This window comes from Lolium perenne, chromosome 7, assembly GCF_019359855.2.
Source record: "Lolium perenne isolate Kyuss_39 chromosome 7, Kyuss_2.0, whole genome shotgun sequence".
NCBI lineage: Eukaryota > Viridiplantae > Streptophyta > Magnoliopsida > Poales > Poaceae > Lolium > Lolium perenne.
The window spans coordinates 57,877,303-57,891,125 of NC_067250.2; the positions used below are offsets into that span (position 1 = coordinate 57,877,303).

General features: G+C 44.7%; 2 protein-coding genes across 6 annotated transcripts; one reads left to right on the top strand and one right to left on the bottom strand.

Annotated features, from left to right (window-relative positions):
* Positions 1 to 949: 949 nt before the first annotated feature.
* LOC127317408 (uncharacterized) lies at positions 950 to 3,653 on the bottom strand. The gene has a single exon (XM_051347970.2). It carries the CDS (start codon positions 3,526 to 3,528, stop codon positions 1,753 to 1,755), a length of 1,776 nt encoding a protein of 591 aa, XP_051203930.1. The 5' UTR covers positions 3,529 to 3,653; the 3' UTR covers positions 950 to 1,752.
* A 102-nt stretch (positions 3,654 to 3,755) lies between these two features.
* On the top strand, positions 3,756 to 8,490 carry LOC127317409 (uncharacterized). 5 transcript variants are annotated; one of them, XR_007861103.2, is made up of 7 exons: positions 3,756 to 5,271; positions 5,369 to 5,576; positions 5,777 to 5,828; positions 5,953 to 6,303; positions 6,407 to 6,565; positions 7,090 to 7,440; positions 8,200 to 8,490. XR_007861103.2 is itself a non-coding variant. In XM_071824619.1 (7 exons), the coding sequence occupies exons 5-7, from the start codon at positions 6,096 to 6,098 to the stop codon at positions 8,415 to 8,417; spliced, it is 585 nt and encodes a 194-aa protein (XP_071680720.1). In that variant the 5' UTR covers positions 3,765 to 4,704; positions 5,229 to 5,271; positions 5,369 to 5,576; positions 5,777 to 5,828; positions 5,953 to 6,095; the 3' UTR covers positions 8,418 to 8,490. The 5 variants fall into 5 exon arrangements, 3 of the variants coding, with proteins under 3 accessions (XP_071680720.1, XP_071680719.1, XP_051203931.1); XM_071824619.1 differs by lacking the exon at positions 7,090 to 7,440 and having other exon boundaries at positions 3,765 to 4,704; positions 5,229 to 5,271; XR_007861105.2 differs by having other exon boundaries at positions 3,766 to 5,271; positions 7,376 to 7,440.
* The last annotated feature ends 5,333 nt before the right edge of the window (positions 8,491 to 13,823 follow it).

Sequence of the window (13,823 nt, forward strand, 5' to 3'; positions counted from 1 at the left end):
TCTTTACATACAGCAGCATGTGCCAGTATGCTAAACAAGTTTAATCATTTTTACATGCATTTATCAACAAATCATAACTCCATGGTGGAAGTGGATTCAGTTAAACAAGTTTAATCATTTTTACATGCATTTATCAACAAATCATAACTGCATGGTGGAAGTGGGTTCAGTTACCTCTTTACCATGATGCAGCACGCCTGTCCTGCACCTTCCGAGGACTGGAATTTAATTGTTGTGGAGCTATCCATACCACAACAGTACCCTTCGCGCCACTATAATTAATAAAGATCTATTGCAGGTCCTGAGAACATACGGGATTGGCAAGCAAGGATGGTACAACCGTACAAGGATGAGGCAATGTAAAAATGGCAGCAACATTTCCATATGAACCTACACAATATCAAAGTTAAGACGTTTTTGTCTACCATTTTGGATTTTGCGGCGGGTTTTTTTTTTATCTCATGGTCACTCAGTCAGTAGTGCGTAGAAATTGTTAGCATATGCAGCAAATGCCAGAAGCAAGCTAGAAAATCCTCAGAGACTAAGTCTGGCAGATTTCATCAGTGAATGCACAAGCACTAAAACAATAGGCATATTATTTCTTGAAAGATGAGGATGTGATATAAGGAGTCATTTCTATCACACAATAGTACACATGCTGTTTTAGGAACCAGAAAGTCCCTCATCCACAATTAGAGAGATTCAGTAGCCATATAATTACTTGAGTAGTGAGACTGATAAAATAAAGCTAGCATATTGGCATTGGTTTGATGTTCTGTCAGAACTCACTAGAGGACTATTACGTATAAAATAAAGCTGATTAAATGTAGTGTTCGGAGAGCAATTCTCCTGTAAGGAAAACCTAAATCAGTTAGCATCGCTTGCTATGTAAATCCACATGTTTGGTCCGGGAAAATATTGAACATGCTATTCTGAAATTTTTCAAACATAATAGAAATTTAGATTCTTCATATAGAGTTCTAAACAAGTTTCAGTAAATCTGCACATATATGATTTTACCATCGGGACTCAATTATGGTGCATACACACAATAAATTTTTCTTACAGATAATCTTTTGAGACATCATACTAATAGATAAAATCTGAAATTGTAATACAGCTAATGTAAAGAGAGTATTCTTCTTTGTGGAGTCTCACAATTTTTTTGACATGGAATACACTATTTTACATGCCCAAGTTTGTGTTCTTTCCCAGGTGCAACTATAAACTTTTTTTAACCACACTGTCAACTTTATCTAATCAAAAATAAAAGGCATCATCTGATGTAGATGGTTCCATGACAAGCATTCTTGGTTTGTTCTTCTACAATTTATTGAGCAGTTGAGCATTAAAGTGATTAGGCCTTAAAGTACCTACTTTCTGCATTCTTCAAGTAACTCTCGACTGCAAGCACCAGGAAAAGGAACTGATGTGTGCCCGTCAAACATTGCCCTGATTAGCAACATCAGGATGTTTACCAGCTGACACATGTGATGATGATATTGTGCAGAATTCAGTATTGCCTAAAACTAAATGTATTACTGGCAGATCGCGATTGAAGAGTGCAGATTCTAATCACAAGGGCGGCAATTATATTAGATCAGCTAGTCTTCAGAAGCTGGTTTTCTAACCGATTGATATCTTCTCACCACAAGTTACAGCTTAGAATTGCAATTCTTGGTTAATCTGAAGCAAACTCATGCCTGCATCCTCTGAGCATGACAGTGTTCATGCTGCCAACTAAGCATATTCTTATGAAATTGTCCTTTTCGGTGCCCTTTGCTGCATAAAATCCTTTAATCGTTCTGTTTCACCAATGACAGGCAGCCATTCCATGAGAACATCAATGGTCACATAATCCGGGGTGCACCTCTCCTCCCTCATGCGGTCCATGAGCACAAAAGCCTTTCCAGCCATGTTCTTATCACGAAGCCCCTTGAACATTGCATTGAAGGTTGTAACATTTGCAGGCACACGCTTCTCGCTCATTTCATCAAACAGTGCAACTGCTAAACCTACATCTCTGCTCTTGCAGAGAAAGTCAATCAAAGTATTGTAAATCACGGTGTTGGGCTGAATACCAGATTCATCCATAGACCGGAAAATCTTCAACGCCTCATCAATTTTACCAGCTTTGCAATATCCATGTACAAGTGTACCAAAGGTTACCACAGAAGGCCCGCAACCATCATCGATCATCTTCCCCAGTAGTTCATCCACAGCCGAGAAATCTCCTGCTTTGCACAAACCAGACAAGAATGTATTGTAGGTGTACACATCTGGCCGTAGACCAGCTTCCTTCATCTCCCCAAGCAACTCATGAGCCTCACGCAGCCTCCTCTTCCTACAAAATCCACCAATCAAAATATTGTATGCTTTTGCATCGAGCTGAAAGCCTGCTTTCTTCATGGACGATGTCATGGAGCTAGCATCCTCCAACCGCCCTGCTTGTGTCAGTCCTGATATCATGGTGAAATACATAATAGCATCGGGTGAGTGCCCTTCATCTGCCATCTGATGGAACAACTCCATGGCCATACCCACATTGTTGGCATGGAGTAAAGCCCCAACCAGAGTGCTGTAGGTCACCCTATTGCCCTTGGCATCAGGCCAGACTGTTCTTTTCTCCTTGAAGAACTCCAGCGCACCCCCAATCTTCCCTACCCGGCACAGACCGCCCACAATCGTGTTCAGAGTGACGACATTCGGCGCCACACCCTCCTTCTCCATCCTTTCGACGAGATCACACGCCATGCCAACGTTTCCTGCACGGCAAAACGCATCCGCCAAGCAGTTGTAAGTGACGGTGTTGGGCGCGCACCGGTGCACGCTCCTCATCCGTTCCTCCACGAATTTCACTGCGTCCTGGACCCTCCCGCTCCTGCACAAGCCGTCCACGATGGTGTTCAGCATGACAACGTCCGGGCGCACGTCTGAGGCTGGGCCAGACATTCCGTCGAGCACCCTGAGGGCGTCCCCCACGCGGCCAGCTTTGCAGAGGGCGTTGACGAGTATGCCGAAGGTGACGACGTTGGGCCGGACGGCAGCATCCCGCATGGAGGCGAAGAGGCTGGTGATCCCCGGGAGGTCTCCTGCCCGGGCGAGCGCGGCGAAGAGGGCGTTGAACGCGGAGGTGTCCGGCGGCGGGGCGCCGGCGGCGAGGGAGTCGCGGAGGAAGCGAGCGGCGTCGGCGGGAGGGCGCGCGAGGAGCTTGGATAGGAGCGCGGCGAGGACGGGCGCGGAGGTGGGTGGGAGGCGGTGGCGTGAAGGGAGGGAGAGGAGGAGCGCGAGGGAGGCGGCGGTGAGGGCGTGGGAGGGCGCGGCGAGAAGCGAGTAGAGCTCCCCGGCGAGGGAGGGCGTGTCGCGGAGGAGGGATAGGGCGGAGGTGGAAGGGGTGGGTGAGGAGAGGAGGTCGTCGAGGACGGAGGCGGCGGACGGTTCGTTGGTGGGCGGGGATGCGGCGGCGGCGGCGGAGGAGGAGAGGCGGCGGCGTGCTCGCGCCGTCGCGAGACGCCGGAGTGCAGACATTTTTTGAGGTGGAAGCGCCGGCGAAGGGGAGGAGGTGGCGCGGCGATGAACTGCCGGTGTGGCGTGGAGAAGCGAAACGAGGTTCAACCGGCGGCGAACAGGGCGAGACCTGCCAGCTCTGAACAAAAATGTGACGTTTATCTACACTACTTAAAAAGGACGAAGTTGTTCCTTATTCTGCCACCTAAACAATACGTCAAAGTTTTGGTCGTCAACCTATCTTCCCGTCATCCCGCGCGGGTCCAACTGGGCCGAAGCCCAACTAACTCGAGTGGGACGGAACCCTACGCACCCGATACCCTCGCTCGGTCGCTCCTCACCCTGCCTCTCTCCCTTCACTGTCTCCTCCCTTTCGAGTACCAGCCGCCACCGCTGCCGGCCCAGCGCAACCATCGCTCTCACGCGACTGCCCCGCCAGCGCCGCCCTTGCCACACCCCTTCGCCTGCGCCAACTACCGGCGCCAGTCAGCGCCTCGCTCGGCCTCCGCTCGCCAACGCTCCCAACCCACGTGCCCCGTCCCCGAGCGGCCCCGCCATGGCGGACGAGGTGAACCTCCCCGCCGCGGAGGTGGGAAGAAGGCCGTGCATCCGTCCGATTCACCCAAGACACCAGTGAATCGAGGCCTCCTTGGTGTCCTTGGGCTCCTTTAGCCGCCGGCAGCCCCACTCCCCAGCCTCATACGCCATGCTCCTGCCCGACGTTCAGCCTTCAGCGTCGCGCTAGGAGGAGAGGTCGTCGGCGGCCGATGCAGAGTCCCACGAGCTATCGGACTGGATCCCGGAGGCTGTCGAGCTGGGCATCTCTGCGCCAGCGCCCAGCCCACGACCCGTTGGGATCCCTTCTCAGACATCCTCTTTCTTGCCATGATCTGGCCCGCGCTCAACTGGGTTGGCACCGGGCTGCTGGTCGTCGCCGGCGAATCGGGCGCTGAGGCTCCCGTATGGCGAAGCTGCTGCGCATGTCCTCGATCTACGCGGATGGCTGCTAGCTCCGAGAGGTCATGGGCACCATGTCCATGGTCGAGGCCGTCAGACCTGATTAGTTTCAAGGCCGCCTCTGGCTCCGCATCCATCCACCACGCCACTTCACCACCAATGCATGATGGATCCGACCGCTGCTCAGACCAGGAGCTTTTCGACCGGATCTGCAGCGCCATAAAATTCAACGAGGATGAGGTAATCATTTATTTCGTCCAAGCTTCTACATTTGAGCAAAGACATGCGCACCTCAGCGGAGAGACAGTAAAGACGTGGGAGCTATTCTTAGAATTAGTAGCAGTACCTTCTTGTCTTAGTAGAAGGAGAGAAGCAACTAAAAGTGTATATATCTTATTTCCGTTTTAAGTGCATGTCTATTTTGTCTTTTTGTTTACTATCACAACGAAATAATCAGTTCGAATGATAACTTTGACATATCTCAGTGATTCATAATGCAAGAAACAGACGATGAGCATGACCAAGTTTCTTATGATGAAAGCAGATTAGGTTCTTAAATATTCTGATTGATGTGTAATACTTCTACACAATTATCAATTATTTACTTGATGTGCCATAAACTATATGCCCACACTGGATCTTTGATAGCATTTGATCTGGGATGGTTTAATTGAAAAATCTGAAGCTTACAGGAAAGGATTTTAATAAATTATGACCTATTCTGAAAAGAATTATGTTTGTTTCGCCTTACCATTTTGCTTCAGGCTCGAAATGAAACAATAACATCAAGACGAGTTTTTTAATCAGGTGATTCAAGCTTACATTAGTATCTCAGAATTTCCGTTGTTAGTTTGTTACAACTTTCTTGTTCTCTCTGGTGTTGATTTTTTCCTGGTCTGTTCAGCTGTTGGTTGGGTGATCTACCCGCAGCAAATGAGAACCTGGTGTGAACAGGAGGCAGCGAGAGATTGAAAGGGGAAGATAGTGTGAGCGAGGAGGAAGAGAGAACCACGGTGGTGCGCGCATCTCCGAGTGGCCCTTGCGATCGGAAAACCACATCACAGAGTCATCTTCCAAGCTTATCTCCGCGAAACGCCAACCTCCATAGAAAAGTGAGCCCCCTCTCCCCCATGCAGTTTTTTCGTCATATCTTGCAGCAGGAAGGTGTGAGTTCATGACTCAGTCCTTAATTTGTACATTCTTTGGAGTATAATCTGAAGCAATTATAAAAATGAAGGCCTAAGATAGGCACAAACCTTGAAAGTGCAACATGATCATATTATCACCTTCTAACATAGAAACTGATGTGTAGGTAAGACTAGAAGAAGATCTGGGAGGACTTCCGCACCTAGACTGATGTTTAGGTAATACAAATTCATCGTGGATGGTCCTTTTTAATTTCTGAGCCATTGAGCGAATTGTTTATCTCATTTTAATGCTTGATGTGGTGCTTTATAGTGTTTGTTACTGTATTTGTATTGTACGCAGAGCCGTAGGACATCCAGGAGCTCTCGAGTGAGCAACCAAATATCACTGTGTGCATCGAGCCCCTTCTCTGCTCCCGAGCGCAGACGGTGAACGCTGGCGGCGGCCATGCCCCTTGTCCTCGTCCTTCTCCGTAAAGGCAGGCCATGGCTGCTGCTACACAGCACGACGCCGGCAAGGAGGAGAACGCTCGAAGAAGGGGCAGCGCCTCAATCTTTGGTTCCTCTTCGTCATGCACAACAGCCGTCCCAGCTCCACTCCTCCACCCATCGTTGTTCATTGCTCAAAAGGGGGAGCACGGGCAGCTCTGTAGCCTTTGCTCCCTCTGTATCTCCTTGGTTATGAACAAGCAGAGTATGAGAACACTCATGTCTTCTTCCTGATTTGCCTTCTCTCCTTCTCTCCTTCTCTCTTTTGATTTTATTATCCCCATAATTGCTGATTTTTGTTTGTACAGATGCTTTTTTAATCCATGCCTATGAGGTGCTTGATGAAACTTCAAGTAGGGCTAGCTTGGAGATTGAGGCACTGATATGCGGATCGCGGCCTGCAACGTGGTCATGTTTGGCCACACGAAGTGCATTGTCGATGGCTGCGTCGACTAGGACAGTCTGCGGTAAGTGACCAGGATTGTCTCACTGGCGTTCGGGCGCGTGCACATCCTGTATGTCTTCTCACCTTCTATCATGCACATGGTGCAATCTGGCAGCATGGAAAAAATTAAACTAATCCATAGTAAACATGAGTGGGGATTGGCCTCAAAATTTCAGTCTCCATATAAGTTTCATGTCATATGATATTTGACGGTTCAATATTTGCATAATATATGGTTTTCTCGGTACATACATGATGCCAATCTTGTTTTCATCTTAGACATATCTAAGATTGGTGAGATCATAGGAGACACTGAATTTATCTTGTCAGTTCAGTACAAGTCAGTTGGAGAAACTCGTTTATGATGTAACTCTATATCAAATCATGTCCTCTATTTTTTTCATGTGGACTGAGCAGTTCCTATTTTTTGTTCATTTCTTATTTGGCCAATCGATTAGTAGTTTTTTTGTAACATGTGTTTCTCATACACCTTTGGGGTGATGCTTACCTTCCTGCACACTTTATGACGACATTTGTTGATGTTAGGGAAATGCTTGGTGTGGTCCTATCATGGGTGACTGTTGTGATATTCAGTTTTTCTATGCTTTTCTATCCCGTCTCATGGGTAGCAAGAGGATTGAAGTCTAGAGAATAGAGAAAAATAGAGAAAACCTCACTCGGACTAAGCCCTGAAATTGGGAAGGTCAAAGATTGGACTTGTTCAGAGCTTCAGCAGCCAATTTGAATGACTTCAGAACTCTTCCCCTATTTTAAATCTGATATATTTTACTTCATACAAAATCTTGATGATGTTATTTACAATTTATAATAGGTTTATCATCTTGATTTACTAGGATTTAGAAGGAGCTCCTCACATGTGCTAAGATTATGTCACTGGTATGCACAAATTATTATTGTGATTTTGCATTCCAACTCTAGAAATAGCTTTCCAATATTCATGTTTGATCTGATTTCCTGATTCTAACTGTCAGTGGTTCTGCATTGAGCAACATCTTGCATACTCATAGAACTATTTAAGTAGTCGATTAAACAGTTTCTCTCATCAAGAAGTTATGTAGCAAATTCCTGAACATCTAAAACTTTGCTTTTGCAATGGAGTTTCATGAGGATGGTGCTATTAACATGAGTATTATATAAACTCATTCATGAATTCTTCGAAGGTTGCTTGTTTGCATCCATATTAATACATATATTGTTGAAGGAGAGCGTTTTGAGTACTTTACATTAATTGTTTCCTCCAATCACGCTTCGCCACGCCCTTATTTTCGACTGTAGACGCGCAAGAGGCCCTGTCGGTGCGGAAGAATAATTAATTTACCTTCTTTTTTTCCGTACGTACAAACCGGGTTTATCGGTACACAGCCGGTAGATCCTTTTTCTTCAGTCCGGTTACCTCCTTTTCCCTTCGTTCTGTTTAACTATTTTGGCTTGAAGAAAGGTACTAGATATTTACATCCTAATTTGGAAAATACCTATGGTCTTTCAGTTAACCATTGTTGCTTCAAATCATATAGCTGGAAAGAAACTGCATGGCTATATAGTAGGCTATGTTAGATATTTTCTCCCGCTTTTGGACATAGATGTATGATGCAGTTCTTAGTTTCTAATACAAAGTAAACTTGGCTTTTTTAACAGGGGATAAAATGGAAGCAGTAGCATATGGGCAGCAAGCACATCGTTACAACAATGAGCTGTGGGCCGTGGGTGGAGAGGGCTGGTGCCGTGGGATTCTGGCTAAACAGGACATGAGAGATAGGGAAGAGAATAACAGAGAGATGATGAGAGAGTGGTGCAACGACGCTGCACTACTGATATGTGGTGCTACTGCTATGTTTTCCATGATCAGACTGTAGTTTTATTTCAGTGCTACACGGCGATTTTATTTCAGCTGTCAAATTTTATCTGGACTATGCCTGCCATTCTTCAGATTTTTCCCTTTCTTTGCCTAAGTTTATTTATTAACACGAACAGTAGGTTTGCCCTGATTAGGAACTTCCCTAAGATTTTATTTCTCTCAAGTTGCTCACGCTAATAATTGGTATCAGGAGACAAGCGTTAGCATTTATTTTGTGAATTATATAACCATGCAACCATATTACATACCGACAAATTGCACTCTTAACAGCTATAATCTTGAATTATATACGACATTAATAAAAAGAAACATTAGTATTTATTTTCTTGAATGTGGTCTTACTCATCTTTTATTTTAACTTACTTGAACTGCAATCCAAATGCGTTAGGATTTTGTCACCAAACACTACACATTTTCGTTTAATAGATGGACCTATACATATGCTTATTGCTTCATGACAACACACGTTCGCTTTAGACCGTCTCACATTGTTTCGGGGTTATTAGGATCTATACCTATGCCGATGTCACTGCTCAATAAGTTGTATTGAAATTTGTTTTCAAACCATCTTTGTAAATTATTTACCCGTGGCAACGCACGGGCAATTTACTAGTAACAAAAAAAAGCCGACTCATTTTCCTCAAATCAATCGATTTTATTAATTTGTTTATTTTTAATAGAACCATAGCATTTTTATATATTAAGAAAAAGAGCGAACGGTACAGAGCAACTCAATAAAAATACACGAAATTCTTGAGATGCCTTCGTCTTTAACCTCTAGATCGTATCAACAACGTGTCGCCCATGCCGCTCCTGGAGATGAAGAGTAAGCAATAACCGTGTGGAGGGGGAGTCGCTAAACGGGCCAAGAACACCACATCCCCCCCCCCCCCCCCCACCCCCCCAGACGAAGAAGAAGGAGATAACCGCATATGAAGCTCTGTGACAATACGGAGATCCCCTAGCTAAAAGAAATCCTCGAGAACGACATCACTCCCACAAGCTTTTCGACGTCGTTGTCGAGATGAGGCTAAAGCCCGGGAGACATTATTGATGAGCTAGCTGGTTCTCCCGGAAATACGTTGAGGCGCTGCAGTTGTCTGTACATCTAGGGGTAAAGCACTACTTCGGAGACGCGCCGCTCCACCAAATTAAAATTCTAAAGCAAGGGGAACAGAGCCCTCCCGCCAATGGGAAACGAAGAAAACCTAACAGCCCCTAATCATTTATCAGGACCGACGGGGTACAGGAAGGAGCAACTTATCTCATACGGCTCTTCCATGAAGGCACCATGAATCCGGCTCTTCCTTGAATTTGTATCATTTTGATTCAACTTCTCCAATTTTTTGCAACATGAAACATAAGTTAGGTTTACACACACTACCATAGTGTACACTCTTGATGGGAGGTTCTAGATTGACCTCTCAATATAACATATGCAATCCTCGTGCATGGTTAGAAATAAATTAATACTGATCCATAATAAATGGCGGGGCGTCCGATACTTATTATTAGGGATCTAGGGGTAGGGAGTATTACAGTTGCTTGTAGAGCCTAACATTGACAAGTATATTGATATTATATTTAGATCAATACAAATGTACCCTTGCGTGAATAAAGATCCACTTAAGCGACAATCCCCGATGGACAGGGGATAAAACCACTCTTCTGATTCATCCAACCAATGACTGATTCTCCTCCTACTTTTTTTCTCCTAGCACTTTCACCTTTGTCTGATAGCTTATGCATTATTTACCCCCACATCATCACTAATGTTAGACTTAACAGTGGTACACCGCTTCAGACTAGATAATCCATATGAAGAAGAATCTTAGGAGCAACCTCAACTCTGCACGAGGTTTACTTCCCCGGATCCACGGTTTGCATTGCTTTTGTGTCGCTCGCGATTACAAGTATTTAGGTCTCTTTTCTTAGATCTACCTAACCTTTCATCCAACAATTACCCAATGCGCGGGGTTGATCATGTTATCAAAAGAAAAAAAGGCGTAGTAAAATTTATAGACCTTAAAGAAACCTAGAACAATGGATCAGTTCAAATAAAGAAGGACAAGCACATAATAGAAAATGTGGATATGAAAATTTACAGGGACTGGACTGTTGGGCTCTTTGAACAAGTAAAATGCCTCGTTGACACCGATCGAGTGATGATTGAGAGGGCATTCACAACTCTAATGAACATATTAAAGATCCTTTATCAGAAGATATTCCATACTTTCGCCACCCAAGTTAAGCTTTTTCTTGCTTGTTGTATCAAGCACAACTAGACCTTATGGTGGGGTGTTGATGAGTTCTTCCTGAAGGAGGATGATGTGACACCGGACGAGGTTGAATTTTATCATGGTGTCAGTGCAACAGATAATGTGATCTAGAGGAACAAGAGGCAGTAGTGGACATATACTATATAGGATGACAGATACAACACCGAGATCTGAAGAGGAGTTGACGAACCCAATAAGTGAAGTGGAGAATAAGAAGATTTCCATGCCATTGTGTTCTATGAACTACCCCGTATTTGTGTGTATAACTGGTACTTGTGTGATGACATCCTATTTTATATTAGCTATTTAACATCTCGATGAACTGCTACTTGCTATTTGATAGTAGCATGGTTAAACAACGTTAGTTTAGTACTGCTTGTTGTTCGATAGGTTGTCAGTAATGTGTGCTAATGTAATCACTTGTGAGAATTTTAACCACACCAGGAGAGGCAGTATGCACCCAAACAAGCATAATTTCCATCCCTCGAACCAAAATCCATATTTGTGAGCAACCAAACAATGTTACAAAAAAAGGAGAGATAGATTGTTAGGAACTAAACAAGATGCACAACATGACTCCGGGCTTGGTCCGGAAAAGATCTCCCCAGATGCGAAAAAGGTGCGGACAACCAATCACACCCTAGATTGAATTTCTGTTCTACTCAATATAACATATGCAATCTCCGTGCATGGTTCGAAAAAAATAATACTTCCTCCGATCCATAGAAATGTCGATCTTTACTTCAAAATTTGACCAAATTAAACTAAAGCCCCAACATTTCTTATGAATTAGAGGGAGTATTAGAGTTGTTGGTAGAGAGTTTCAAGATTGACAAAGTATATCCCTACTGTCTCACTATCAACAAAAATGTACCCTTCTGTTAAGAAAAGTTCACTTAAGCGACACATGCTACGATTAGCGCTAATCCCTATGGGCAAAACCACTCTCCTGATCATCCAACCAATGGCTGATTCTCCTCCTACTTTTCCTCTCCTAGCACTTTCCACCTTCGTTTGGTATTCTATGAATCATTTGCATCCGCATCAGCACAAATGTTGGGCTTAACATTGGATCACCGCGTTAGATCAGGTACCCCATATGGTTTGTAACAGCCGCAACTCAGCACAAGGTTTACTACCCGGCTCAATAGTTTGCATTGCTTTCTTTGTGTTGCCGATAGTTACGACTATTTAGGAAAGGTCTCTCTTCTTTTTCGATAAATGATGCTTTCATTACTTTTATAAGCAATTACATCCAGCCTCTGCATAACCAGGATGCACACAGCCGTTTATGTTGTCTCAGGTTCAAAAAAGATAAAAACAAAAACTAGGCGAGATACATATCATGATGAATCATATAACGCCTAAGAAGTAGGTGGGGCATCTATCCGTAGACTATGCTGCCACCCATGTTGGGAAAAAGTATCCCTCGCCGTAGCCTCCAACCGTGTACAGACCTCCGTAAACAGGTCTCGGTTCTCCACTCGCTGAAGAGGTAACCACGAACGGAGAATACCTGTACATCTGTAGATGACCTGCAACAAAGAGCAATTTATATCATTAAAAATCTTGTCATTTCTACATAGCCAAAGCGCCCAGATAACTGCTAGCGCCCACACCCTAAGAAGCAACTTAAACCTTGAATCGACACCATGAAGCCAATTACCAAAGACATTGGCAACACTAGTCGGAGGATACAGGGTAGACGCTACTTGGATGACTGACCATATAGATCTCGCGAACTGGCACTGGAAGAGTAAGTGCTTGATTGTTTCGTCCTGATGACAGAAAACACATCGAGTACTCCCATGCCAATTACGCTTAACAAGATTGTCTTTGGTGAGGATTACCCCTCGACGAAGATACCATCCAAAAAATTTAATTTTTAATGGTATCTTCATCTTCCAAATCTTTTTATTATTATCAACTGGTAAATCAGAAAGAAGGATCGCATTGTAGAAAGATTTCACAGAGAAAGCACCATTGGCATGAAGGTTCCATCTAAATTCGTCCGGTTCGTCCGATAATTGAATATCCCCGAGCCGTTGAATTAAGGTATTCCATGCCGCAAGCCTTTGTCCAAGTAAAACCCGTCTGAAGATACCTAGAGCAATTGCTCGGTTTCGTCGAATAAAAAATGATACCTGCATAATAGCAAATGCGGATATAAAAGTTCAGATTTCCTATAAAACAGCTAGCTGTTTAACAATTGGTGAACATACACTTTTTAGTCCGTCCGATTTTCTTTCTGAATCTTCGCGCAGCCATCTCTCTCATGCTCTCAGCCCCTTTCTGTCTTGCGGGTTGACCGGCTGAGTTGAGTCCTTTTTCGAGATTCATTATTCGTTCGGAAGCCACCGCTCAGCGCTCAGTGTATCTCGTTTTGCTCGGGAGAGGAAGCGGAAGCCATGGCGGACAGGGCTACGGCGACACTGCAACTAGCTCAGTCGGTGCCGAGGGGGCCATGCTTCGGGAGACGGGGAAACCACTGACGGAGGGAGCAACGGCCCCGTAGCTTGCGCTAGTGGCGATGGAGAGAGCCACGGGTCACATCCTTCCTCGTCCAACGACGAGGAGATCAACGATTCACGAGCATGGAAGGCATGTTCACCGCCGATGAGATGGGTATTTCTGCGACCTTCTTCCACTTTCTGCTAAGTTCTCTGATTTCGTTGGGGCTCGTACGGTGTTAGTTTTGGTTGGGGTGGTATCGCTGTATCGTTTGTCAGCACGAGATCTGAGAATTCATATGTAGTTTTAGTGCTCAAATTTTGGCGTTAGGGAGTTCGTCCTCGGCCGTGTCAGTCTCCTTGATGCTTGTCTTTGAGCTCCCCTTAGTTTGGGTTCGGTTTTGGGGCCGCTAGCTTGCTTTTTTGAGGGAAACATTGGGGCACTAGCTTATTGATTACATTAGGGTTTAGTTGATTTTCAGGTTAGGCTGATGGTATGCTCAGATCTTGGATTAGTTAGGGTTTAGTTTTGTGTTTAGTCTGAGTTTTGTGTTCAGCTTGTTATGAGACAGATTATGTATTTGGTGTTCATTCTTACTTCAAAATCATCTTGATCTGATTGTAGGCCTGTGAGCTCTGTTTTGACTTTGATTTGTGAATGAGGTTTAGTCTCAT

Coding starts and splice junctions, on each gene's coding strand:
- LOC127317408 (XM_051347970.2), bottom strand. CDS start 3,528: ATGTCTGCACTCCGGCGTCTCGCGACGGCGCGAGCACGCCGCCGCCTC.
- LOC127317409 (XM_071824618.1), top strand. CDS start 6,096: ATGGCTGCTGCTACACAGCACGACGCCGGCAAGGAGGAGAACGCTCGA. Junction 6,304..6,406: donor CTTGGTTATGAACAAGCAGA/GTATGAGAACAC, acceptor TTGTTTGTACAG/ATGCTTTTTTAATCCATGCC. Junction 6,566..8,199: donor GTCGACTAGGACAGTCTGCG/GTAAGTGACCAG, acceptor CTTTTTTAACAG/GGGATAAAATGGAAGCAGTA.